Below are 27410 nucleotides of genomic sequence, written 5' to 3' on the forward strand. Positions count from 1 at the left end.
CAGGGATGAAATGCATTGCTGGGGTCTGTCTCTGCCAAGCGAGACTGCTTGGCCCCGGTCCCACTCTTCAGGGGGATTGTCTGTCAAAACACAATTTGGCATTGTGAGGCATCATGGTTACACAGCTCACTGTGCCTTTAACCCCTCTCAGGCCTCGTGCTGCTGCAATTTGTGAGTGGAGACCTGTGAATTTATGCCACTCTGAACAGAGTTGAAGCTGTGGCACTTTGCACCAGGCGTCCCTCAGGTAATGCTTTCCCTTAGGAGCTCTCAATCAGCAGATTCCAACTCTCTTGAAGGAAGAATTTATCTCTTTATGGCTGTGAAATAGTAAACAGACATTGCTTAGTGGCATCTTGTGATGGAGGCCCAGCTTCTTAGCATTGCCACCTCAAACACCAGGTCATCCTTTCAAGGTGAGTCCAGCGTGGATACCTGATTATTCTCCTTCATTATCCCTCCCCCTGATAAGTAGCAGCTGCAGCTTCTGCCAAGTCCCCCTGGCAAGACCATGGGGCAAGCTAGGACATTAGCACTAATGTGCTTACTCTGCCAACAATGCATAATCACAATTTCCTCCCCACTTCTGGACATTTTTATGAGTTCATTCACCTTCCATATGCTTATAGGAAGTGATCAGTGATTTTGAGCCCATGCTTTTTGCTATAGTGACACCCCGCAGTGAGCATTAGCAGACCTGTCCCTGAGCACTGTCTCTGCTGGGCTCTGTCTTTGGCAAGGCCTGGCCATGCCTGGAGGTGCAGGTGACAAGCAGCACGTGCCACTCTGCCTGGGTTGTCACATCACCCTCTGGCCCAGCACGTAGCTGCAGCCCCACCTGGGAAGTTGTGGTTGCTGCAGCAGCCTCTCACAGACTGGGATGCTCACAACTCGGCTTTCCTGCTCATGCAGCTTTCCTCTCCTGTTGCACAGTGTGTGCTTTCCTTCTTTTCCTAGCTGCTGCCTTGGTTAAAATAAACCACAGGGTTCTCGCTATTGAGTGTTAGGAGAGGAAGAAGAACCTAAATGCACGACAGAAGAGTATGCAACAAGTCAAAACAGATGCCAAGGTAAAAGCCGGCTTTTGAATTGTATGTTTGCTTGTGGCAAGCCAAGCTTCTCGTGTCTGGCATTTGGGGCTGGCTGTGCTATATTTCACTGGCACACTCACACCTCTGGAGAGCTGTGGCATCTCTCCCAGCCTGGCAAATACTTCGGAGGATTCTTGAGCACGAGGAAAAGCCTAAGTAGGTGGTGTTTATATAGGCAGCCTGCTTCAGAGAGGGTCTGGCCCCGAGCTGCAGGAAGGCTGGGAGCCCTGTAGTTCTGGCTGGAGTAGGGTGCTGTGCCCTGCTGGCCTTGGCACTGTCTGCTCCAGGAGAGGGCTGGGACTCAGGACCTGCTGTCATCCCAGCAGAGCAGGCCTTCTCCTGGGCATAGGATTTACTGGCAGCCCCAAAGCAGCCGTCTGACCTGGGCTGCAGTGTGGTTGCACAGTTCTGCTACGCGCTGCAGTCGTGCCAAGAGACAGACAAAAATAAAGGCAGGCAAGATAAGGGAAAATACAGAAAAGCCTAAAGTTGCCGAGATGGTAACAGCTGTAGATGCTAAGTGAAGGGGCAGTGCTTTGTGCTCAGCCCTTGCACAGGTGCGGGCAGCTCGGAGCAGGGCGAAGGGGAGTCAGGCTGCTCAGCCGGCAGCGCTCGGCCCGAGTTGAGCGGGGTTAATGTGAGGCAGCGTCCTGCGCTGTAGGAAAGCCGGGCTGAGATGACACCGTCACTTCTGTGCTGGCGGGAGGAGGACCCTGCAGGGAACTGCGACCAAGGCGCAAACAACTCTTAATTAATATGAAATTTGGCACCGCCCAGCTCTCACCCCTACCAGCGGTGCCGGCAGGCAGCAAAGCGCTGCGCGCTCAGTGAAGGCTGCCTTCTATTAAAGCACGAGGAGCTGCTCAGTCCCGCAGCACGCCGAGGACGGTCCCTGGCGGTGCCCCGCACGCAGTTCACCCGCCCACCCGGCAGCCCGGCAACCCATCATCCGCCAGCAATTAACGCGCGGCGCCGCAGCGCGGCTGTAGCTTTAAAGAGGGTGCAAGAGAGCGGTTCCAGGTCCGGCCCCGCCGTACAGCCTTCGCTGCTCGACCCGCCATGGGGAGCCGCGCGATCCTCGTCTTCCTCGCCCTCCTCTCCCTCGCATCTGCCCGCCGCAAGCTGCTGCTTTTCCTCCTCGACGGTTTCCGCTTCGACTACATCGACGACGCGGAGCTGGAGTCCCTGCCGGGCTTTCGGGACATCATCGGCATGGGGGTGAAGGTGGACTACATGACGCCCGACTTCCCCAGCCTCTCCTACCCCAACTACTACACGCTGATGACGGGTGAGTGATTCGCTGCCGCGATGCTCCGTGCAGAAGCGGAGGGCATCTCGCCTGCCTTTCCGTGTGCAGAACTTGTGAGTGTCCCGGTCATGCCGTTAGCTGGGAGCCTAAAGGTACGGTAGCACGGTGCTGCTGCTGTAGGTGAGCGGATAATCAGAGCTGTCCTGAGCCGGGAACGCCGCTCACAGAGGGTTTTATTGCTGCGCGGGGCTCCCCGTCTAGCCTGCTGCGCTCTGAACGCAGAAATAAGCGGAAAGCAGCGAGCACGGAGTTGCTCAGACAGCTTTCAGTCAATAAGAAGGCATGTGTACTGAGGGGGAGACTACGAGGAGGCTTGTTTGCAGCCGGCAGGTCCGCTTCAGAAAGTTCGGTATTGTACTTCTTTATAGACTTTACTTTTTGCCGTCATTGGTTCCTGCCTTGACTTTGCTACGAGTCCTTCCAGAAGCCAAACAGAAAGCTAGCAGGGAGCTTCGCTGCTGCTCCCCTCCTGGCTCCTTTCTTCTGAGCACTCGAAGAAGTGGGAGAAGAGTTGTAATGCTCCCAAAGCCGTTTCCTTTTAACCTAAACAGGACAATATATCTCTGTAGAGGCACTAGGAAGATGCAGAGTGCGGCTGAACCGTCCCTATCAGTTAAAGGCACTCTGCAAACAAGATCCAAGTACATAAAGAGACAGAAAAGTTTTTCTGGAGTTTCAGATTGGATCCTTTCTCTGCAGTTATTTGACATACAGGGCCTTTCAGCTATCTGGGAACAGTGAGAGAGTCCACTCCCTCCTGGGTTGGTGGCATCTTCTGCTGCCTGCAGAACAATGCACAGCCCGGCAGTCTGTACGCTGCTTGCTGGGAGGGCAAAGAGATGCCATTGTAAGGCAGGACCTGACATCAGTGGTGTCCAGCTTGTTTTGAAACTGCTTAACTCCCTCCTCCCCTTCTTGAGAGAGGAATGAATGCCTGACAGGGCTCATTTCAACTATGAGTTTGTTTTTTTTTTTTTAAAAAGTAGAAAACTATCAATGGAAGACTGCCGCTCCACTGGGGACCATCTCCTTTAGGTGTGTGCTTAACACTTTCTAGTTGTGAAAAGCCTTTGGATGAAGTCATTAAGAGGAACAGGGAGAAGCTGCTTTCTCTCCTTCCCACACCTTGTCGTCATTCCTGTTAAGTGTATGTGTGCAGAGCAATGTTCATCATCAGCCCTTTGTGGGGGTTTAGTACTCAGAAAGGGGTTCTGTTTTAGGCAATGAATCATGCCTACCAGACTTGTCACATTCCAGGGTACCAGCTTCTAATGTGAAGCCATGAGATAGAGCTCTGTCTCACAGGCTTTCTGGAGTCTCCTGACCTTTATGACAGGGCTCTCCATGCAAATACAAATGGCCTGCAAACAGTAATTAACGTTTATGGTGCATGAGCCACAGCACTGTTAAGCAGTTCAGCAAGAAATGAGGACTGGATTCAGGTAACAAACAAGCCCAGGGGAAGATCTGAGACTGCTCCTGAGCAGATATGTAGGTGTATATTTCATAGAATCACAGAATTGTTTGAGTTGGAAGGGACCCCTAAATGCCATGTGGTCCCACTCCCTGCAACAAACAGGGACACCTACAGCTCCATCAGGTGCTCAGAACCCCTCCAGCCTGACCTTGGCTGTCTTCAGGGATGGAGCATCCACTGCTTTTCTTGGCAGCCTGTGTCAGTGTCTCACTGCCCTTAGCGTAAAACACTTCTTCCTTATGCCCAATCTAAATCTTCCCTCTTTCAGTGTGAAACCATTTCCCTTTGTCCTGTCACAGCAGACCCTGCTAAAAGAGTTTGTCCCCATTCTTCTTACTTCAGATACTCTGGGCTGACTCAGGTCTCCCCAGAGCCTTCTCTTCTCCATGCTGCACAGCCTCAGCAATCTCAGCCTGTCTTCTTGGGGAGGTGTTCCATCCCTTGGGTCATTTCTCTGTCCCTCTTCTGGATGTGAACCAGAAGGTCCACATCTCTCCTGTATGAGGACCATCCCCATCCAGACACAGTGCTCCAGATGAGGTCTCACAGAGCAGAGCAGAAGGTCGGGATCACCTCCTGTTGATGCAGCCCAGGGCACTGTTGGCTTTCTGGGCTGCAAGTGCACATTGCTGCCTCATGTCAGGATGCCATTCTCCTGTGTCTTTTTATCAGGTTTTGGAGATGCTGAGGCAGAAGGCAGGTGTAGTGCTGGTGGGGGTGAAGCTGTATGCTCAGTGCATACATGCATGTTCAATCTGATCTCCCATTAGACACCACAATTTGTGCATCTGTGCAGTGGGGGATGCCTGTAACTGACTTTTCTTCCTTTAGAAACTGGCACACACAGGACTTAAATGTTACTAGTTTGTTCTTGGAAATCAGGGACTACAAGGACAATCTATTCTGTATTTCTTGTCCTGAGCTGCTGTATCATGAGTTAAGAAATTCATTTCCAACCTTCAAATTGCCGCATCTCAGCATTTCTAAGAGTGCTTTCATAGTCCATAGGCTTATATTCAGTAAACCAGCTTGACAAACATCAGTACACTTCCACTCTAATTTGCTCTTTACGTCCCATCTCTCACTCTGAGCACTCCATCCCTTCTTTCCCTGTGCATTCACAAGCCTGTGAGGAACCACATCCACTCAGGAATGCTCACAGCCCCAGCCTGGGCTCACTGTGAGCCTACGCATGAGGATATTGCAGCTGAGATGCATTTTCTTCTTTTTTCCTTCCATTCTCCTGAGCAAGGTCTCTCCTTTTTGCTCTTTGCCCTTGGCTAAGTGTCTGTGTGAGCTCTGTGAATCTGGAGGGGGTGGTTCAGACCAGAGAAGCATTTAGGTTGGGAAAGGCCCTCAGAATCACCAAGCCCAACCAGCAGCCTACCACGGGAGAGTTCGCTGAGGCTTAGCAAAAGATGGTCTAACCAAAACTGATGCATGGATCTAAAAAGCAACATAAAACACCCCATTTTGCTGTCAGTACTTACTAGCTGCAGTGGGAGAAAGAGCACACAGCTTAGGTAACGTGTTACAAAAAGTCTTGGTGAAATAACTGGTTAAATATTGAGAAGCATGGGGTGGAGATGACTTGTCATGATCGTGCTGCGCTGCATGGTAATGATGGGAAAGCTAATTGAAAACCTATGGTTGTGAAACTGGGAGGGTTATGAGCTGTTAAAACTGATGAATTCAGGGAATGATGGGGTAGGATGACAACCACCAGGCAGTGAAATGTGACCAGGCTACAGCCAGAGCGTTTGGCTAATAAGTGCAATGAGCCATAGAGCGCTGCCAGAGATGGGACTGCTTGTTATATAGAGAGAGTAAACAGAAGAACATTTTTACTGCTAATCCTCAAATTGGAGTCATTCAAAGACAATAGTGTTCTGTGTTAACCCTCCTTGTAATAAATTAATTCTTCCCCTTTGCTGCTAATCTAGATCCTACCTGATGTCCTAACTTACCATTCTCCATATCTGATATTGCAGCTTGATTGTTTTCTTTCTTTCTTCTTTTTCCTACTATCACAGAGTTCTGTGATTGCAGGTGAGAAATGAGCACAGGCAGGAAGGCATTCTGGCAACAGAAACATCCTTGTTGTGGGCAAATACCTTTTGAATCAGTGAGCAAAGCTGTGAAGAAAAATACTATAGAAAACTCTGATGCCTTAGAGCATGAAGTTTTCCAGGCAAATTTTATAAGAGTGACAAAAGCTTCATAGGTACTTGAGCCCCTTCTAAAAGCTTAATGGCAGCCTGAAATTGTATAAACTGGAATCTTTGACTTTATATATCTGGCATCACTGGGTAAGCTGGAAAACAGTTCTGGTGCTTGCATGGCCTTAAATCCAAGTACATGTAAGGAGCTCACAAGGGAGAAGCAAGGCTGTGTTAGTGATGGAAAGCATCACTTAAATGGTGAAATAGGCAAAAAATGTCACTGATGCTGTGTTGGAGAGAGCTGTGTGGAACTAGAAGTGGGTTTGACAATAGGGAAAAGAAGGAACACAGATTTGACAATCCAGAATGCTCACTTAGGCACACCATGTGTTGTTTTGCAAAGAAGGGAGTTAAGAGCACAAGCCACCTCAGGATCTTATCCTATGGAAAGTGCTTAGTGCTTCTCTTTCTCTGTCTTGGCATGGCTCTGCTGGGAGGTTTCATGCCAAAGTAAATGGAAAATCTGAGGTCTCCATTCACAACAGGAGTTATTTGGGGAGCCATGTGTGCTCTTTCTCAGAAGAAAAGCTGCTTATGTTGCAGAGCTTTGGAGGCAGCCACAGGCAGTGGGTCCTGTGGGTGCACCCCAGCCCTGCGGTTCTTCTGGCTTGGCCAAGGCCAGGTCTGCACCATCTGCAGGCCCCCTGTGAGCTGACCCCCAGCCACTGTAAACATCAGCACTGCTCCTGAGATGGGGACTGGGGCAGGATTTATTTTCTGAGATCCCAACAACAAATGTAGGCCTTTCTGGTGGCTGTGTGGCCTTTCTTGGCCTCTGGACAGGGTAGTGGATCCTGATGGTGGAAATAGGTGTGTGGAGAGCAGTGGGCAAGCAGCATCCATGCTTCTTTTCTGAGAGGTCTGTTCTTGGCAAGGAGGCTGCAAGGCCCCGTGGATCATGTGAGATAGAGGAAGAAGTGGAGCAGAAGGCACCTCAGGTCTTCTGAACCCTAGGTTGAGGTCTATGGTCTTTACAGAGCCATCCCACTGCTGCCATAGCTCAGTGTACTCCCATTTTCCCTCCAGTACAGCCAATCCTGCTGTGCACTGTGATGCTGGTGTGCCATGCAGACTGCTCACCCTCACATGCACATTTATCCTGTGTTTGTTTCCTGGCTTACAGCATGGTACTGCAGGCAGCACAAGTCATGGCTGTGCAGCACAGATGGAGGATAGGGATTTGCATGCTTAATAATTAACTGTCACCACTGCGAGTGTGCCCTTTGAGCTCTGTCAGCAGGGGATGTGGCCAAAACCAGCAAAACACAAATGCTGCCACTACCCTACCACAGCCATCTCTGTGAGCTGTGAAAGTGTGTTTCACTTTGAGACCTGTTCTTTCTCTTGCTTTAGAACTGTAGAGCTACATACTCTGATGTAGTGGTCAGTATTGCAGTGCTCAAACCAACATGGCTCTCCTTTTTGCTAGTGATGGTTTCAGTGGATGTCCCGTGTCTGCTGTCTGTTAGACAGAACCTGAGCTCCAGGCTGGTCCCAGAAAGCATGCTGACAGCTTCTGTTCATTACCTAAGCAAGCTCTTACCTGAGCCAAAGACAAGAGAATTTTGAAGAGCCTAGTTTTTATGTTTTTGGTTGTTATTTTTTCCTTTAGAGCATGCTTCATTCAAATCTATCTCAGGCTACCAAATGAAATACCAGAGAGGGGATTAACAGTACTCACATTGTTTGAGACATAAAAATTTCAGGGGTAGGAGTATGAGAGAGAGGCTGGTTATCAGTACCAGAGAAACAAAATGACCTCAGCTTCCCTGTCCAAACAGGAAAAAAGACAGGAGAATGGAATGAATGTGATGAGGGATGAGCAGCCCATAGCTAGTACAGCTGCTACCAGCTATTAGCAGTAAGTGGACATTTGTGTGTCAAAGTATCTCCCTCTCTAGAATTCAAAGTAAGAAAGGTGATGGAAAGAAGGCTGCCAGAGGCTTTTTCTCTTTCTAATGGTGCACTCAGAAGCACTGGACATTGCTGTGCTCCGATCCATGAGCTGCTTAGAGCTGTAGCTGCTCAGGCACAGGAGTTGCAGATCAAAAAATCCCCTTTAGAAATAAATAAATGCTGCCCACAGCAGATTTTTCTATGTATACCTTGTATAGCTTACTTGTATAGCAAGTTCTCACTTGACGTAGGCTAGTGTGTTTCAGCTTTGTAGCTGTATGGTACTGAGGGCCATAAAAAAAATGGAATGGCATTGCCAACAGGCTCTTCTGGGAGCATAAATAGTTTGCTCACATCTTGCACGAGCTGTTTTCAACTGGGGACTTGCAAGTGGTAGGGCCATTTTGTCAGGATATGGGCTCCCACTGACTTCTCATGGGACTAGTGTGATGCCAGGGTTAGGCAGCAAGCAATGGTATGAGACATTCAGTTCCACACACTGGTATGGTAACTGGGAGGTCTCTTCTACTCTGCTGTATAAACTTACAGGATTTGTGCACAGGATTTGCATGAAGGAACTCAGTTTCTTCTCCTGGCTCTCTTCCAGAGGGATACAGCAGTTATATTCCTGGGAACTAGATGTTCTTTCTTTTCCTCTGTTAATTGAGGAAGGGTTGTTCTTTTACTGCACCTGCAGTGAGTTTAACTCACAACATCTGTCCGCTGCATTTGGGTTTTGCCCTGCTTCTTCTTTTGGAGCTCTAGAGTTAATATTTGATTACAGAGGAAGGCAGCAGTAATGGAAGCAATAATAAATTCAGCACGCTATGGTGACTGTATAACAACATGGTACTATTTTGACAGTTGTTAAAAAGAGGATCACCAGAGGTCATTTTCTCAGGCTGCGGGAAATGAATTACAGCAAAGGATGTAAAGGAACTTGGGAAGCACGTGTGGCTCAGAAGACATTTGAGAAATGGCCTTAATTCCATGTATGCGTCTTTAAGGGAGATATCCTTTCTATTGCAGGGCTTTTTAATCTACTGAGTGAGTCATGAAAGTGCCATGGCTGAAGATTAACACAGGACAAAAATCAAATTAGAGAGCAGACATACTTTTTGAATGGTGTTTCCTGATGATGAATATTGGGGTGAGCAATGCATGGAAGAGGTTATTAGTTGGTTACTGATGTCTTGCAAGGATATCTAAGGTCTGCCTGGGACATCGGCTCCAGGCAAGAAGAGGGGAATGGCTCTGGGCAGCGTTATATGGTCCTGTCTGCTTATCTGATGTTCCCTCCTGGCCCTGTGAGTCTGTAAACTTGAAAAATATTTGCATCATCCTTTAAAATAAGGTGAAGATAGTTCAGGTATTTCTGTGCTTTATTATGTATGTATTGCAATTATTTGTTGCTGTAGAGGTTCTCCAAGAGCACAACTAGCAGTATATAGAAGTGCTTTGGAGCCTGGCATGTACTGCAGATGTTTCCAAAACAACAATTGAATCACATTCCTCTTAAAACACTGAAAACATAGGCCTTACAGTCTTGGAGGTGTCTCTTTAGTGTAAAAAGAGTTGGAACCTATGGAAGAATGGACTCATTTAATGTGGTGTTCAGGAAGATACTGTCCTCTGTATTATAGCACACACATAATGAAACTTCGCAACAACGCTACATAGAACAGTCTCTGTTCTGTTCCTTAAAGAGGTGAGCCAGCAGCCAGTAGACCTCCAGTCCTGTAGGGAGCTGACATCAGTAGCAGCTGGAGCTCATTGTTTTTGTATGAAAGCTGTACTGTGCATCAAACAGATGCGTGGCCTCCCAGCTTCAACCCAACCTGCAGGCTTCTGGGGCTGGCACCAGCTGCTGGCTCTGCAGTTTAGCAAGTTGATATATGGCTAGGAATTGATGGACTTCAAGAAGCTGAAGAGATGAGGCTGCCCTCTAAATAAGCAGCTTGTGTTTTTGAGGCACTACAGAGGCTTCCTACTAGTTCATTTTAGACTTGCAGTGAAGAAAGCACTTGGCAGCCTGAGGAGGACAGATTACTTCCCCTCCAGTCCAACAGTTCTCCTAAATTAAGCCTGTTTGTTTTAATATGGTGTATAATAGGAAGGAGAAGCCTGCTTGTTTTAATGCGGTGTATAATAGGAAGGAGGTTTTCAAGATCCATTTCAAGGTCACATGTACACTAAGTATACAGAGTCCTCTGCTTTTTAAAAACAAGCGTAGTAAGGTTATTTCAGTTCTGCTCACCACGCTTGTTCTCACAGTAATCGATGTCTGTAATCTGGATCCCCAAAATGTCATGAGTCACCAGGTAATGGTGGTGGTGTCTCATAGATACATTAGCTGTTGCTTTTTAAGATGAGGAAATCATTATCTTCCAGTACAACTTAATCTTTAACATTTTGTTTTCCGTTTCTATTAACTCACTTGCAGATTAACTCTTAATGTACTGTATCTTCTCTTTTGACAGCTTTCAGCCAATACATACCAGTGTCTTGTAATATAAAGTTGCCCAAGTACACCCAATGTGCAGTGAGGGGGCTTGAAAATGTCTAATGCAATGATTGCTGTCTAAGAACCAAGAGCAAAGCATATTTGTGTTTTTAAAAACAATAAAACCAGCAAACAAAAATGGAAATTAATAGTAGTGTGTAAAGGTTTTAGCCTATTTCTGACTTATATGAGGAAAAAACAGTGTGGAACATGGATTATTTCAAATAAGAGAGCGGACTCTTCCAGCCCCAGACTGGTTGCACATCTGGACCTTCTGGCCTGATCTCCTGTGGGTCTGTGGCTTGCAGCTAAGGTGTGTGCCAGGAGTAGAGGGCCTCTTGGGTGGGCTTGGTGACAAAAAGAGCCTCAGGGGAGCAAGTACCTGGTTTAGAGGGACAGCATGAAGTGAGGATGGAGAGGGCTGTTTGTACCAGCAGTGTCCTGTCTGATTCCCTTACTCCTTACCATCATGGAGCTTTCAGGCCACTTGAAGGATGGTGGCCTTGCTCTTTATTATTTTTCCCATATTCTGAGTGCTTTTGCCCTGCTTTTTTAAGTATCAGTACTGAGCAGCACATGCACTAGATGAAGCAGAGGACAAGTGTGAGTTTCCCAAAATTCCTTCTACGTTTTCAGATCACACTTTAATCCTTTCCTGTTTACAGACTGCAGTACTGGGGCTGTGTGTGGGTAGATGACTTAAAATAGTCTCAGACCTGGCAGATGTTGGATGCAGAGAAGCCAGATCTCAGCCCAACACATGGCATCTCTGTGGTTGCTGCTGCAGCGAGTTGTTCAAGCTGGAAGAGTTCCTTCTTCTGGCTGCAGGTCCCTAAAAGTTGGCAGGCTCCAGGTGAGCTAACTACATTTTCTTTCTGCACCATTCATGATCCCAGAGGCATCTTTTCAGCTGACTTGCTGAGTGAGCAGGCGGTAACAGGGATGTGTTGCTGATGGCATCCTTCTGCTGGAGAATGCGGCTCTGACAGTGCTCTTTTTATTATCCCTCCCTAAAGGTCGCCACTGTGAGGTTCATCAGATGATTGGAAACTACATGTGGGACCCAAAGATGAATGTATCTTTTGATATTGGTGTGAATAAAGAAAGCCTCCTACCTCTCTGGTGGAATGGATCAGAGCCTTTGTGGGTCACAATGATGAAAGAAAAGAAGAATGTTTTCATGTACTACTGGCCAGGTTAGTATGTCAAAAATTAATACCAGTTATTGATGTATCTTTAAGTGCTCCGTACTGCATGGGGTGGCTTTCTCATACACTACAGTTCTGAAATACAGACAAGAATTATGAATACCTTACTAATCACTTATGGAAATGAATTTGCTTTTCTAAGCCATATGCAGTTTGCCTTGGCCTAAGAGAAAAAATGACTAAGGTGTCTCTGGGAGTAATATTCCATCAAAGATTACCTTTAGGGACACTGCTGGCTTGCAGAGCACCTCTTTCTTCCCCATCGGCTCCTCCCCTCTGTCCACCTGTATCCCTGCTGTGCTCAATGGTTCACAGAGCAGTGCCATAGGCCATATCACTGATCAAAGCTAAACAGTAACCATCTTCTCCCAATGTTTATTTGTTTTTAACCTGAAACTTAGTAGCTGAGAGCTGAAGGCTGTCAACCTGTATTATGAAGGCAGCAAAATTCCCAGTGGAAAGCAGAGCATTTTTTTGGTGAGCAGGAATCAGCATCGTCTTCTTCATCACTAGCTCTTCTGTGATTAGTTTCTCCAAGTATGAGCCATTAATTCGGAGGGACTTTGCCTTTCCATTCCCGGTCTGTTGCATACTGGACAACCAAAATCTGTAGGGGCCCCCAGCCAGCCAGTTTCCACCATCCAAGTGTTCTCTCTCCAGGAAAACTGCCACAGGTTTAGGAATGGGAAGGAAGAACCAAGGTGAAGAACACAGAAAAGCTATCCAGATAGAAAGGCTCTAAAAGTGGCAATATTGCATTGAGATCTCAGAGGATTGTAGTTGTAGACTAGATAGAACACAAGTATCCAACCTTTTGGCTTGTCTGGGCCATGTTGAACAAAGAGGAATTGTCTTGAGCTGCACGTACAGTGCTCTGAAAGTAATACCTTCTATTTATTTTCACTGAAAATACAACCAATACAACAAGTAACACTTAGACGCTTTTAGAATAAAGCAAATCCTTGGCTATGAAGTACTCTTTTTCAACATACCCTCCACCATCAGCTGTGCATTTTCACCAGTGATGAGCAAGAGCCTATTTGCCTCGGTGGAGGTGAACTACTATCACTATTGCCACTGCTGAAATGCACCGCTCACTGCGCTTGCACCCACTGTTGTTTGGTCTCCAAAAAACATCAAGAAAGCATCAGTAAATGTCACTGAGTGGCTTTTTTTTTTCCAGGAGGAATTCAGTGACACTCATTTGCTTTGTAGGCACTTCCATGTCAGACAGCATTCTGTCAGAGTGCCCATCTGCTGCCATCTGTCACATGGCAACAACATGTATCAGAATATTGGTGGGAAGGTTCAGCTCCTACTGCCATACCACCAACATCTACCTCTGGTATCATAGGCCGACATAATTAAACAGGAGGCATTACTTTCAGAGCAACCTTCATAAAACATAGAGTGCTATTAATATTTAAGTAACAAAACATTTCAATTTCAACATTTTTTCTTTAAAAACTGAAAAAAAGTGGGGAACAAAGCCATAAAATCAGTAGGACACCAACACAGTGGGCAGGTTTGATGGCAGTGGCTGCAACCCTGATTGAGCTCTCAAGGTGTTTGTCAGAGATTTCTGATAAAGTTTTGTTCCTCCTGTACTTCATGTTTGATCACTATTCACAAATATGTGTAATGCCAATGGCAATGACATGAGTCAGGTGTGGTTGTGAAGTTAGAGATATTTCTCTCTGGTAAGAGAGGGCTTATAAAAGTCTGGTAAAGAGACGTGATCAAATTTTTGAGTTGAATATCCAATTGCAAGTCCATACATTCCATCTGAAAATTTGCAGGTCAACTACTTATGTCAGTTGAAAATGATGTCACAAACATTAATTGATCACTTTCTTTGGCAATCCCGAAACCTGTTCTCAAACTCCTTTATGAGAACAAAAAGCCTGGCTGCACGTTCTTTGCTGTTCAGAGCCCTTTGTTAGCAGGAACAGCAATATGGTGCCAAGTTCATTGTACTTTGCTCTGCAAGATGCTATTTTCTCTCTAGCCAGCAGTCACAGAAGACAATGACCCAAACAAGAGTGATCAAATGTAATGGCAATGTATTGTGAATGCCAGAGAACTAATTCCCAGTGCCAAATTACTTCACTACCATTTCCTCATCAGTGCCAGTTCCAAGCTTTGCAAATTTGGAATCCAAAATCTGCTACTTCATATCTTTCCCTCTCTTCCACTGGTGTGCACATTCAGTGCTTAGAAGAAAGTCTAAACCCCAGAACAAGGGGACACCAAGCAGCTGGTTGTTGAGTGTGAACACTCATCTATCACATCCACATCTGAACATAAACAGAGCCAAGTGGGCAGTATTCATTCAGGACATCCCAGCCCTGGAAGCAGAGGCTCTGAAACACCACTGTGCTCAGTGTCCCAGTGCTGCTTGTGCCAAAAGCTCTTGTCATAAGCATTTGGCTTGTGGGGATGCTTTTAATTTTTATTAATGGCAACTAACAGTCTCACTTCATAGATAAGCATTATGTATTTATCAGGAATCATCTGCTCTTCAAGGCATTCCTGGGGAAAATGTTGTGCACCCTCTGAATGTCCAATTGCTCAGAAAAACACAATTGCTAACACCGTACTGAGGTTCATTTTTCAGCACTGTGTGCTTCAGCTGAAGTGCAGTGACGTCTTTCCTAAATACTGAAATGAGAGAAAGGAAAAAATAAACTCCAAATCCAACCTTTTGTCATTTGGACGCAACGTTTTCCAGACCACGGAGCTAGTCTGGAAAGTTGTCAAAACTTTTTGTTATGACGTGAAGTGTCCAACTGTTAAATCAATGTTTAGAAACACAATTTAAAATTGGCAGAGTCTCAAGTCTCCATGTCAGATAGAGCATATATATCACTACAAAAGAATTCCTTATTCCTGCTCCAGAAATTGAAGTTTGAAAATAAAGGTTTAATTTCCTACAAAACTATGCGGAAAAGTATTTAATGTTAAATCTCAGAACATACAGCTCATCTATTTGTACTTGAACCAAGGAAAGTTTAACATTCCCTTTGTCTGGCTCCAAATGCTTTCAAATATCCTTTCCCATTATTTTTAAATGAAAAAATTTACCATCTGTTCTGGCCTCTACCAAGATGTAATGTAATTACTAGAGGGTCTTCAGAGCCAGTCATTTGGAATTTTAACAAGCCTGAACATCACAAATCCAATTTTAAGTTCTGTTTGTTACAGAGGCAAAAAAATCCCACAACAAACCAAACCACAAAACCCTAAGCAAACAAACAAAACAGAACACTGACAATGAACTGCTTGCTTTTTGTCCGCTTTTTCTTTCTCATTTACCACTGAAGTGGCCAAAACCTCTAATTTCTGCTGCTTCTGTAGTCTCATACGTCATGCTCATCCCTTGACAATCTAGAAATAGCAAAGATATCAAAGCAACTAAAATACTAACATAGTCCAGGTACCCAAGAAGCCGATGCTGTCAGTTAAAAGTATTATGTAATTCTAGAGAGCAATATCTGAGAAAATTATAATCTAAAGTCAGTACCTGAAGAGGAAAAGTCAACCTATGAGTCACTGGTTATGAGCAACCATCCATCAAATCTAAAATTCTAGGCGTCAGTTCTCAAGTTAGGTATGACTGGCCTTGTGTTTCCAAATGTGTCCTTACCAGAAGAATGGAGCTGGATCCAGTCTTTTCCAAGACTGAAGTGCCAGAGAAGAAACTGGCTGTGAAGTTCCTGTTCAGTCCTAAAATGCAAGCAAAATCAAAGAGGAATACTGCATCGCCCCTAGTATATGTGGTGCCTAAAAGCTTGTGTTTTGCTGCTGGCAACACCTAGGACATCATGCAGAGGAATGCGTTTGAAGAACTCAGTCTTACACCTCTGATTGTAAGAATTACTTTGTCTGTAATTCCATCCAGGTAGATGTTGTACGAGGCATGCAACCATATTAATTACATGGGCATGCTGATAGGTATGTGCCTAGCCAGAAGTGAAGATGTAAAAGTTTGGAATGACTGCAGCAGCAGAAGAAACTGACTATAGATCCTTTAGAAATGGGTCTCTCATCATTTTAGCATGTGAATTGGATGCCCCTTTAAACTTGTTGGCTGTTTTGGTGGTATTCAAAAGTAGTATTCAAAGGCCTGTTTTCAGCAAGTCATTGCCTAAATAGGAGAGACTTAGTATGGACAGTCTAAACTGAACAAAGCCAAAAGGTGTGGTATTTCATCTGCTGCAATACTACATCCCTTGCAATCGCCTGTTGAGACTCGCATTGCAATGCCAGGTCTCTTGGTCAGCTTATTTTGCAAGATGTTTTCCCTGTATCCCAGTATTGCATCTCAGCAATACGAGTTACTGCAGGCTGAGGCACATGACACAGACAATTTCTCTTTGCTGAATGTCCCAGGGATCAAACTGCTCTGAAATGCCTCAGAGAAGAGCTCTGCAATTTGCCCTAGTGTCTTCTCTAGACTTACACATCCCATGCAACCTTAATTCCTCCCAGCCAATGTATCAGCTTCTGAAAGTCCTTAAGCCTCTCTCTTTCATCCCAAAGGGAAGGCAAAGTGACCTAAATGTAGGCAGATTCAGTGTACCGCTTAGAGTTGCCTTTTTGACCTGGCAGTATTGCTGTATACAGAGTACATTTTCCAAGAGATCTACTTTTTCTCTTGCGCCCCAGTAACCTACATGTAAATTCATAGCTCTGATGGGAGCACTCTGGGGTTCTCTAAACATATTTCGCATGAGTTCAGTGTTTCTGAAAGCACCGTTCTTTTAAATATTAATGTTATTCATCAGCACAGGAACCAGAGAGCAAAAGGGCAGAAAACCACAGAAACAAGTTTTTGTGTGTTCAGGGCCATGTTCTCCTGTAGGATTTGTTGCCACTAAATTCTGGACTGTATTTTGCAAGGAAGGATGCAAGTTACCAAGAGAATTAATTGGTCTATACTGTTTCAACAAGATCTCCTGGGAAACAGATTTAATAGCAGAGTGCCAAAATCACATAATAAAATACAGTTCATAGAGGATATTACGATGTAAGATGCAGTGTATCTAAGTGGAAAATATTTGCTGACCTTTGAGGGAACATTATCGAAATCTACTATGTTGGAAGTCTGGAAATGAGGATATGTGGCCAGAGTAGTTAAGATGCAAACAACCAAGTGATTTAGGTGGAAATGATGGGCCACAAGGGCATCGAAGTTTTGTGCTCTGGGAAGGTCATGCCTTCCTTTTAAAGAGGGAAATAAAGGGTTCCAATGTTCCACTTGCTGCAAGCACTCATCCAACAACCCTCTTTTCCCTTTTCCTTTCCCAACCGCAGTTTCCAGCATGGAAAGTGTAAGGTAAGTAACGTCACAGGGAATTTACTGTGAATAACAGTCTGTGGGGTCTGTAATGAAGGTGTAACTGCAGAACTTACCATATTTTTCATTCATAGGTTGTGAGGTTGAAATCCTTGGAGTCAGACCAAGTTATTGCCGCGAATACTTCAGTGTCCCAACGGACCAAAACTTTGCAGATGCTATCAGCGACGCTCTCGAGGCTCTCCAGTATGTCACTAAAATTCTGCATAGGGTTCTTTCCTTTCCTAAAAGCCAATATTTGGGTTTACTATGAGCTCTTGAGCAATTTTCAGGATTAGCTCCCACATAGGAAGATGAGGTTCAAGAGTAGATTATAATACTGGCGTAGAAACATGACCACGTACAGGAACAGAGAGTTACATTAAGGTCAGAGGGAAGAAACACATGTTCCTTTTATTGTGAGCAGGTTACAACACGGAGGAGACAACCTGACTTACTATTCCAAACAACTTCAGTATCAGGCTGTGAGAGTCTCTCCTCTGACCTGCAGTAGCAGACTTTGTAATGCAAAGATGTAGAGAACACTCCTAAGACATTCAGCTCTAATCCCTAGTTTACAAGACCAATGTTTTGGCTCCTTCTGCATTTTAAAACATCTTAGGCACATTTCTTTTGGATTAGACATTGATTCTGTGTAAATACAAATACCATGATAACACATCTCTCATCTGGCTCTTAGGAAAACAGCATATTCCACACCCAGCTGTCCAGTTGCACCATCTCTTATCCAAAGGTCAACAAGGAAGAATTCCTTGTAGTCTGTAAAATTACATGTGTTGACACTGCACCACCATGTGTGTAGCCTAAGCCTTACCCTTGCTCTAAATCAACTTTCTCATTTAAAACCTCATTGGTTCCATTATTTATCCAATGGAATCTGAAAAGCCTAGCATGCAGGTGCTGAGGGTTACTTGTCCTTGACAGAAAGGCTCCAAGAGGATGGGAGAGCTGCAGGGGGTGTTGCTCACAGCTGCACACAGGGTTCTGCTGCAAGATGCTCCCAAATTAATGCCATTAGAAAGCTCAGAGGGAAGCTGTCTCAGAGCACCTGAAAATCCACTGAAAATGTTTCAGTAGCTATTTCACCTGGAGTCACAAGGCTATTTGCTGCAGCTGGCAGTAAGAAGAGCAGAGACATGCAATTGTGGGAAAGCTTGCAAGAGATAAGAGTTGGCCATTTCAGGAGGAGGGTAGATCTCTATTACCATGTTGTCTGCAGCAAGTTTCCCAAAGTGCCCAAATCCTACAGATCCTGCAGGAGCTAAGGGTGATTTGTTCTTTGAATTGTTTCTGTTTGCGCATTGTCCCCTCTACAATTTCTGTCTGGCTTCCTTTCTCTCCCCCTAAAGCCTCCTTTATGTTTCTTCCCCATCTAGAACTTCAGGGTTCTTTCCATAAAGGTTGTATGGTGCCTTTAAAGGGTGTTAATAAAATGAAACCCTTCTTGTTACAATTACAGATGTTCAGCTTTCCTTAGCAAGTTTTCCTTTTCTATTTTTTTTGAAGTTTACTGATGATAAGAGAATACAGGACTAACGTAAATTGAAGTTGTATGTAAGGTTCAATATGTATCACTAGAGCACTGAGCCCTCATTGAAAAAATCTCACCATGGTCTAAGAAAGACCATTTGTTTTACTCTGTCAAGATTTCTCTTATTTTTTGCCTACAGCAAAATGGTCTTTTAGTTGCAAGTGAGGAGCCAAAGTAGTCTCAGCAGTGAAATAACAGGCATTGCTTGTATGGTGACAATAACAAAAACATGGTAGTAAATATCCAAAAGGTTATTTACAAGAAAAACTCACCTGTATGGAAGCCTTTGATCTGCTGGGAACTGCTGAGGCAATCTCCACCAAGGAGCAATCTCCAAGAGATGCTGCCTTAGTGGTGGTCAGCCCTTAAATGAGGTCTAGAGGAGGAGGAGTCAAGCTCCACCCCTTCCGGGAGCACAGCTAAATTACTCTCACCTGTGCTCCCACAGCTGACCCAACACTTGCCTCAGCTGATTAATCAGAGGTTCAGGCTGTGATTACCAATTTCCCATGAAATTGCTGCAGAAGAAGACTGTTTAAAGAAGTTCATTGAGGGCATATCCAGCACAGAAATTACAGGGTTACATTTTAGAAATTAATTTGTGCCTATGATAGATGGAAAGTAACAATTTAAATGAAATTGAGTGTGGTGAGGGCTGATGTTTTCGAATGGTTTTAAAACCACGTAGTATGACTGGCAGAGACATTCCCACCAAAGCAGAGGCATTCAGCTGCCTACAGGACTGCTCTTCTATGGCCTACAGCAAACTCCCTAGTGTAGTTAATAGGTCCTAATTTCATTCATTCAGTCCCTCACCTCCTTTTTTTTGTCTCCTGTCTCACTTGTCATCCCAGACTACCTGCACATCTTTAATAAGAGAAGCCAGACCTGTCACAATGTCACACAAAATCTTTTTGTAGGGATCTTGATCTGGATCAGGGCATATCTTATGGATGGCTCACCCTCTTGCATATTAAGTACTGTAGAAAAAGGCTGTGTTTGAGCTTCGTGAATGTAAATTTGTGATTTTATCCACACAACTGCTCTCAGCAAACTTTGCAGTGAACTGTACAGTAGTCATGAAAATGTAATTAAGCACTGTAGGATCTGCTACTAATTGGGCTGAGGGAAATTCAGTGCAAAAATATGTGATCAACTAACCTTGTGCAACCCTGTGATCACCCTCGTTTTGCTCTGTTCATTGATCAGATTCCTGAACAAAAACCCCACCTAAAATGTCACCCCAAATCACGCTACATGGGTTTCCGTAGGGTCATGGAAAAGCCTGTCGTGAATTGATTTGGGTGATTTGGAAGACCTCGCACAGGAGAAAGCTGGAAGAATCAAACCATAATTTAAAGCACATTTTACTTGTAGTTCCCTCAGACCTTTTAAAAAGGACACTGAGCACAGAAATCAGTATTTTTTCAGGCTCTTTGTCTTTAAGTGACAAGCTGCCTTCCTAATTTGAAGACATAGCAGAGGGCTCCAGTGCTCTAAGCGCTGGTGAGGAGAACTATGTTAACTCTATTAAGAGAGGAAAGCTCCTATACCACCCCCACACTCATCATCCTCTCCTTTCCCTCCATCTTCCAGCAATGGCAGTGCTGAAATGGCAGCTGTGTACTATGAGCGTATTGATGTGGAAGGCCACCACTATGGCCCTTGGTCCGAGCAGCGGAAGAGTGCTTTGAAGGAGGTGGACAAAGCCATGAGCAACATGATCACACAGATTAAGGTCAGTGACATTGGAAAACAGAGTTCTGGATGCATTTTGCTTCTCTGTGTGCTGTGATCCTTAGTAGCTGCTCTGTAGTACTGACAGTACCAGCATCTGCAGTTCACCATGCATGTGTCATCTTAGAGTCTCTTTCCAAAGTCCATATAATGTTGCCATTCCAAAAGGAGTTGTTAGAGAAACCTTTTCAAAGCTGGTTATTAATTGAGACCATAACACAGCCTTCAAAAAGCTTTAAAAACTGCTCTTTGTGGCACTGCGAAGAGCCTGTTTAATGCCTGTTAATTGGACGTATTGGCAATAAACTTTTATTTCCTCCAAAGGAGAGGCTATTGATACCATGTGGAAGGTAAGGCACCATTCTCCTGATTCATAGTTTTGTAGATGGTGACATAGTCCTCCCAGTGGATTGTTACCCCAATAGCCCCAGGAGGCCATAAATCAATCTACACGTGGCTGTTTATAACTCATGTTGCTGGCTGGAATTTATAGTGGGCGAGTGAACGAGAACAGCTCATTTTGTAAGGTTTATGAAATCTGATGATTAACTTTTATGGTAGTTTTTATGGTACCACTCAGATCTCTGTAAATGAAGCTTTGCTTCAACAAAAGAAACACACAAAAATAAACAACGCTATCCAAGTTATTTTGTGGTGAGGAAGAGAACAAGCTTTTAGGTAAATATCAAGTCTATGAATATTTCTGCTCCCTTTTCACATTGCTAAATACACATTAGAGTTCTCTGTGTGCTTCTGAAGATAGAGGAATGTATTTTTCCATTTTCACTAAATGATAAAAAGCTGTAATGCCAAGTGTCTGTGTTTAGGAGAGGGAGTGGGGAAGACCTTTGCCACAGGTGGTTCTTTTCCCCAGCCATTTTGACCTACAGACAATGAATAACTGGATAAAATCCCATCTAAGCCTAACTGGGTCAACCATTTCTGGGGCTGGGATGTAGAATCTGGCTATTTGGTGTGTGTGTGTGGTGGGGAACATGAGAGTATTTGGCAAATCTCTCTCTGGTGTTAATCCTTTAGGCTCTCTCAGAGCAGCACGCAAGAGCAAACAACCACTGATATTGGTGGCCAGGTTCACTGCAGGATAATTTTGGCCATGCTACTTCTGGGGGACTTGCACTAAAATCAAAGGAGGTCAAATGGGGTTTAAAATATACCAGTGGGTACAGACAGTATGAAGCCTGACCATAATGGCTGTCGTGCACTCACTTCGCAGAACAAGGGCCTTCAGCATGACGTCAATGTCCTCCTCTTCTCTGATCACGGGATGACAGACATCTCTTGGACAGACAAAGTGATTGAGCTGAAAAACTACATCAATATGAGTGATACAATACAGATGAAGGACCGAGGTCCTGTTGTGAGCCTTTGGCCAGTTGCAGAGAAGCATACAGAGGTACGTGCAACTTGCTGGTGCTGATCTATTTTATTTCATGTTTCCTTGGTTCCTACAACACTTGTTTCTTTAGTATGAACATAACATCCAAATTCCATTCTCAGAGAAGTGGCTCTTCTCCACGGCCACTTTGACCCTGTGACTTTACACTCTTGCAACAGAGGTTTCTAAAGGGAATTCACACCAGACTAATTAAAAGCATAACCTTCCACTATCATTTGACATAGACATGAGTTTTCAAAACCCACCAATGTTTGCTTCTGATAAATAACTAGAAGTTTTTAAATCAAAATTTTACATATATTAATCCATTTACTGACTCAGTGGCTGGGATTAGCAAGAGATCTGGAAGAGGTCAGGCATTTTTATTCCAGTGAACACCCTTAGACATTGAGTAAACAGCTCATATAGGCTAGAATTACCAACAGAAAAGATGAATAATCATGTTGGGTGAAATTCATCATAAAACTTGAGGCTAGAATTACACAGTGTTGAGGGGCAAATTAAAACAATACATAAAGAAATATTGAAACCACTTGAAAAGAATGATAATGCAAGGTCTGTAACTAATACATTTGTGAGTTATAGCTGAACCAGAATCCAGAGCTTGAGAAGTCGTTACTGCTATCCTCAGGATGTAGACAAATGGATGCACAAGCAGGGAATCCTCACTCCAAGTGAGAAATGTTGCTTTCTGTAATATGTTTTAGCAAATTGCAGTGCATTGTCAGTTGTGCAATTTGTTGAAGAGAACATCTGCCAATTTTTGAACCCAGAGAGGCTCTCCAGGAATTGTTCATCTGGGATATTGTGAACATTGTAAGTTAGTGCCAGGCACATTAAGACTACTACTCAAAGTTCCTGCAGGGGATTATAGCACTGATAAACGTCACACTGAACCTTCAAGCATTTCTCTTCACCATGGTTTCCATTAATGTCTCTGTAGGTTTATGTACTCACACGCATACGTTTATGAGTGCATGTATTGTAAGTACGCATTATGACCTATTTTTTTTATGTATTTATGATCCGAGTCCTCAGAACCTTGAAAAACCTATAAGGAGATTCTGCATAGCCATCACCTTTTGATGTCCAGTTTGGATGTCCTTATGATGAAGGGGGGGATTAGCCAGTTAAAAAAAATCAGGTGTTTTTATGGACCTTTAGGTGTGCATATGTTCTTTACAGCCACGTGCTGTGCTAACACTTGTTTTCTTTGCAGATATACCAAAAACTGAAAGCTGTGGAACACATGGATGTTTACAACATAGAGGATATTCCAGAGAGGTTTTTCTATAAAAAAGGAAAATTTGTGTCTCCTCTAACTCTTGTGGCTGAAGAGGGATGGTTCATAGTAGAGGTAAGGTACAGAAGCAAAATAGTTAGATATCAATGTAAAAAGGTGCCATACACAAACACACTAAGAAGAACATATCAAGGGAGATTTGGGTTGGAAGTAAGGAAAAACAGCTTTTCCAAAAGAGTGGTCAGGCACTGAAGCAGCCCAGGGGGGTGCTGGAATCACTGCCACTCCAGCTGTACAAGAAACATTCAGATGTTATGATAAGGGACATGGTTTAGTGGGAAATATTGTGTGATAGGTGCACAGTTGGACTGGATGATCTTAGAGGTCTTTTCCAACTTTGGTGATTCTATGATTCTATGATCATTTTTTTGTTGGACATTGAGTCAAATTATTCCATCATTTAGTGAGGCTGACAGCAAGGCTCACATCAAATATTGCTGTGAGCATAAAAAAGCCTGAGGGCACGACAGCTACACTGAAGCTAGACAAAGTTAAATTGTTAAGTTGGATCCTTAAAATAGGCTTCCCCCTTTTCCATAATTTGCCATTATAGTTGTGTTGATTTACTCCTCTTCCTTCTGCCAATTCATCTGCCAGTTCTGCTCTTGCCAGATGTGAAAAGACTGTTCCCATTAAGTAAGGTCTTGAGGTCTCACTATGCTTCCTTCAGCTCTACTTCCACTACTTTTTCTTCCACCAGCCTCCCCGCTCACCAGATTCTGTCCTAAAAGTGCCTCATTTCTCCCAAGCCCCCTGGCCACAAGAAGGGTGAGACTGTGGGTCATCTAGAGATATCTAGTGTGCACATGGCAATTCTGAGAGCTTGTTAAGCAGAGAATCAGTTAGATTTGCACATAACAAAATTTGCATACCAACATATTATGATACATCCATAATAATAATAATAATAATAATAATAATAATAATAATAATAATAATAATAATAATAATAATAATGATGATGATGATGATGATGATGATGATGATGATGATGATGATGATGATGATGATGATGATGATGATGATAATTTTGTATTTGTATTACTAATGAATTCTGCTGCTGTTTCCCAGAGCAGGGACAAGCTGCCCTTCTGGGAGAATGGCACAGGGAAGAGGGAGGCCTGGCAGAATGGCTGGCATGGCTATGACAATGAGCTGATGGAGATGAGGGGCATTTTCCTCGCATATGGACCAGGTACCATGCCATCATCCCCATCCCTGTCAGGGATACGGCTGGGGCTGCCCCAGCTGGGCATTCCACTGAGCAAATGGATAGTGAATGAAAACATCCAAAACAAAAGCTTCTGCCAAGTTATACTGTAAATTATATATATTATAATGATCAAATACAATAGAAAAAATAATACATATTACATTAAGCAGCCCAGCCTCTTGGCTAAGCCCCAGGAAGGGCAGAAGAGCCCTTTGCCCATCATTTCAGCAGCAGAGCCCACAGCTGCAGCTGCTGATGCCTCTCCTCTGCTGCTCTTCCTCTGCAGATTTCAGATCCAACTACCGTGCGCCTCCCATCAGATCCGTGGATGTTTACAACGTCATGTGCAGCCTGGCAGGAGTGCAGCCACAGCCAAACAATGGCTCCTGGTCCAGGGTGGAGTGCATGCTGAAGAACACGGCTGTCCGCGTGCCACTCTGCACACGGAGCGGCTGTGTGCTGGCACTGACTCTGCTCTTGCTCTTCTGGTTGCTGTGATTCCCAAACAATGTCTGTCAGTGTTGCCAGCAACTTGATTCTTTTTTTTTTTTTTTTTTTTTGTTTCCTTCTTCTTCCCCTTCCCCCCCACCCCACTTGAAATCTTTCGTTTGAATAATAGCTTCCTTACTAGCGTGCTGTCCTCATCCATCTGCTGTGCTGCACCAGGCCGTGAATCTGACCCAACCGGCTTCTACAGCAGTTACAATGCAGAGCCAAGTTGTGTGCTGCTCTAAACACAGCCAGAAAAGCCAGTGTTGCTGCTCTGAATGTACAGCACTGGTGACAGGAGGAGGATTCAGGCCATCTACCAGCAACATTTTGTGGTGGGTGCATATGGAGACCCTTGGACATCAGACACATCTGACCCAGCAAGTTTAACAGAGAGGCTGAGCCTGGCTGCTGGTAGTGGGAAGCTCAGATGTAGAGACAGATCTCAGTGCATTTACCTGCACTCTTTCTGGTTTGTCCTTTACCCCAGCAGACCTCCACCTTCTCCTTGCAATGCCAGCCAGGCCCAGTCTAAACAGATGCTGAGTGATCTGAGTGCCAACAAAGGTGTATCAGGAGGAAAGCAGGGAGAGCATCCTACCTCTCTTAGCCTTTCTCCCTTCACTCTTCCTTAAGGTGAGCCCTGGCACTGCATGCCCATGGGACAGCGACTGCATCAGGGAGTGAGGCTGGAGCAGGGGATGGAGAGCAATGGAAATCCTCTGTATCAGAAAGAGGAAGAACTTGTAATAGCTCCTGGACACATTGCACTCAAGACAAAGTACAGTGAGGACGCCTGCCATTTAGCAGCCTCCCTGTTTCCCTTGGTGAAGATGATCTCCACCTGCTTAGTTGTTTTGTTTTTCTTTTTTTCTTTAACCCAATTGTTCCTGAAGTTTTTCAACTCCTGCTTTTTGACCAGCTCCTGCTCTCTGCCATTAAAATGCTGTGCTGGGCTTCACACATTTTTCTTTAGATGTAGTGTTCTGCAGCAGGGAGAGAGGTTTACACATATGCGCCTCTTTCCATCTCTCCCTCCTTTTAATCCTAGCTGCTATTCCTACCTTGGATTACCAAGCCCAAAGAAAGTTGTAACAGTCAAGTTACATGCAACCAGGAGAGCATGGAGCTGCTCTCAGAGGCAGTGGCACCTGAAATGCAAGTCAAACTGGTGACGTAATCCTGAAATCATCATCACAGCAGGTGCAGTAAATCCCTAGAAAAAACAGTTTGCTCCTACTCTTTCACTCCAGTGCAGCCTTGGATCTACCCTGGGGCAGTGCTCAGCACATGGCTGGCAGCAAAACCAGCAGCACAGCTCAGTGAGCTCAGGAGATTAAAGCCACCGAATTGTTAAACTGTCCGCTTGTCACAGCCCTGGGTGTTAAACACGGGCTGTATGCACACCACGATGGGTCAGTAAAGAGGTGGTGTTTTGGCATCATTAAGTTTCTGCTGTGAAATTAGCAGCTCCAGAGCAGAGCCTGCAAAGTGTCCTTTCCTCCTTGGGAGGCCATGGTCTTCTGCAATGCCCTCAGAGGGGCTCGACACTTCTCTCAAATACCTCTGAACCAAAAGCTTCCAATGAAAAACTGCCTCTGGAAGGATTTAGATCCCTCCCCGTGCAAAATAAACCTTTAAGGCCTGTTATTCACATGGATCCAGAGTCAAGTAACATTCTGGTACAGTGAGTTTGAGGGTGAATGATTACACTATGGGAAAAAAAAAAGATTAAAAAAAAAAAAGCACAACAAATTAAACTTGACAAAAGACTTCTGTAATAGCTATAAAGATTTATGTAATGTGTTTTTTAAAGCTCAAGTGAACCATCAAATCAATTGGGGGAAAAAAAGGGAGAAAATCAGTCTTTGTTATTAGACTGTTGAGTATAAAAGGCAATTTAGTGCTTTCTAAGCATTTGCAGTAGCTGTAAAACAAGCATCCAGTGTTCGGAGTTCCCTGTTGCTCTTTAATGAACCAGGCTCCATGAATTCACTGGAGCACATTTTTAAAGCGAGAAAATCATCAGCAAAAGCAAGATAACCACACAGCAAAACAGGGAAGTTTGGCTGTAAAACCAACAGGATGCAGGCAGCTCATGTGGGCCCCTTCAGTCTGCAGCTCTAACTCTTGTTATAAGAATAATCCAGTATCCTCCTACAGAAGAAAACCCAAACCCATCCCGAAAGCACACAGCTGTATTCTGCTATGCCTCAAGATATACTTGATCTGTAACAGAGATTGGACAGCAGACCTGCAAGGAGCTCTTTAGCTTCATGAGTACGGCAGTGGGTTGTGCTGGAGAGGCGTCTGCCTTCCTTTGAAGTTCTGTGCCTCTGAATTACTTCTCATTCCGTGTCTTTTCTTCTGTGCACTACGCAGCTGAGGTGGGTGTGTTTCTGAATGGGGGTTTTGTGCGACTGATTGTGAATGAGTGAACAATTCTAAGAATGCTGTCATAAAAATACGCGTCTTTTTGTAAATACTGTAAGGTTGTTGAGAATAAGAAGCAGCCTTAACACCCTGCCTCTCTCGTTTGATTGCTATATCGACGTGTGACGAGCAGCGCTTGAAGATGTGCTGATTCATCACCAAAATGCCATTACCGGGCTCGGAGCGCCCCCTGCCGGGCCCTGGGCTCCCTCTGCCCGCAGA

The 27410-nt window shown here is 44.5% G+C and overlaps 1 protein-coding gene and 1 long non-coding RNA gene across 3 annotated transcripts; one reads left to right on the forward strand and one right to left on the reverse strand.

The window, feature by feature from the left end:
* The first annotated feature begins 1300 nt into the window (after positions 1-1300).
* ENPP6 (ectonucleotide pyrophosphatase/phosphodiesterase 6) lies at positions 1301-27281 on the forward strand. 2 transcript variants are annotated; one of them, XM_015861454.2, is made up of 9 exons: positions 1301-2379; positions 11515-11694; positions 17140-17251; positions 20193-20334; positions 21568-21747; positions 22970-23107; positions 23754-23821; positions 24125-24248; positions 24553-27281. In XM_015861454.2, the coding sequence occupies exons 1-8, from the start codon at positions 2151-2153 to the stop codon at positions 24210-24212; spliced, it is 1137 nt and encodes a 378-aa protein (XP_015716940.1). In that variant the 5' UTR covers positions 1301-2150; the 3' UTR covers positions 24213-24248; positions 24553-27281. The 2 variants fall into 2 exon arrangements, with proteins under 2 accessions (XP_015716940.1, XP_015716939.1); XM_015861453.2 differs by lacking the exon at positions 23754-23821 and having other exon boundaries at positions 1344-2379.
* Positions 13430-18972, reverse strand: LOC107313316. The gene is made up of 4 exons (XR_001554917.2): positions 18869-18972; positions 17122-17289; positions 15353-15432; positions 13430-14367 (listed from the first exon to the last, which is right to left on the reverse strand). It is a non-coding gene; the product is annotated as an uncharacterized LOC107313316 (long non-coding RNA).
* Positions 27282-27410: the final 129 nt, after the last annotated feature.

Source organism: Coturnix japonica, chromosome 4 (genome assembly GCF_001577835.2).
Source record: "Coturnix japonica isolate 7356 chromosome 4, Coturnix japonica 2.1, whole genome shotgun sequence".
Classification (NCBI taxonomy): domain Eukaryota; kingdom Metazoa; phylum Chordata; class Aves; order Galliformes; family Phasianidae; genus Coturnix; species Coturnix japonica.

Coding starts and splice junctions, on each gene's coding strand:
- ENPP6 (XM_015861453.2), top strand. CDS start 2,151: ATGGGGAGCCGCGCGATCCTCGTCTTCCTCGCCCTCCTCTCCCTCGCA. Junction 2,380..11,514: donor CTACTACACGCTGATGACGG/GTGAGTGATTCG, acceptor CCCTCCCTAAAG/GTCGCCACTGTGAGGTTCAT. Junction 17,252..20,192: donor GACGCTCTCGAGGCTCTCCA/GTATGTCACTAA, acceptor TCCATCTTCCAG/CAATGGCAGTGCTGAAATGG.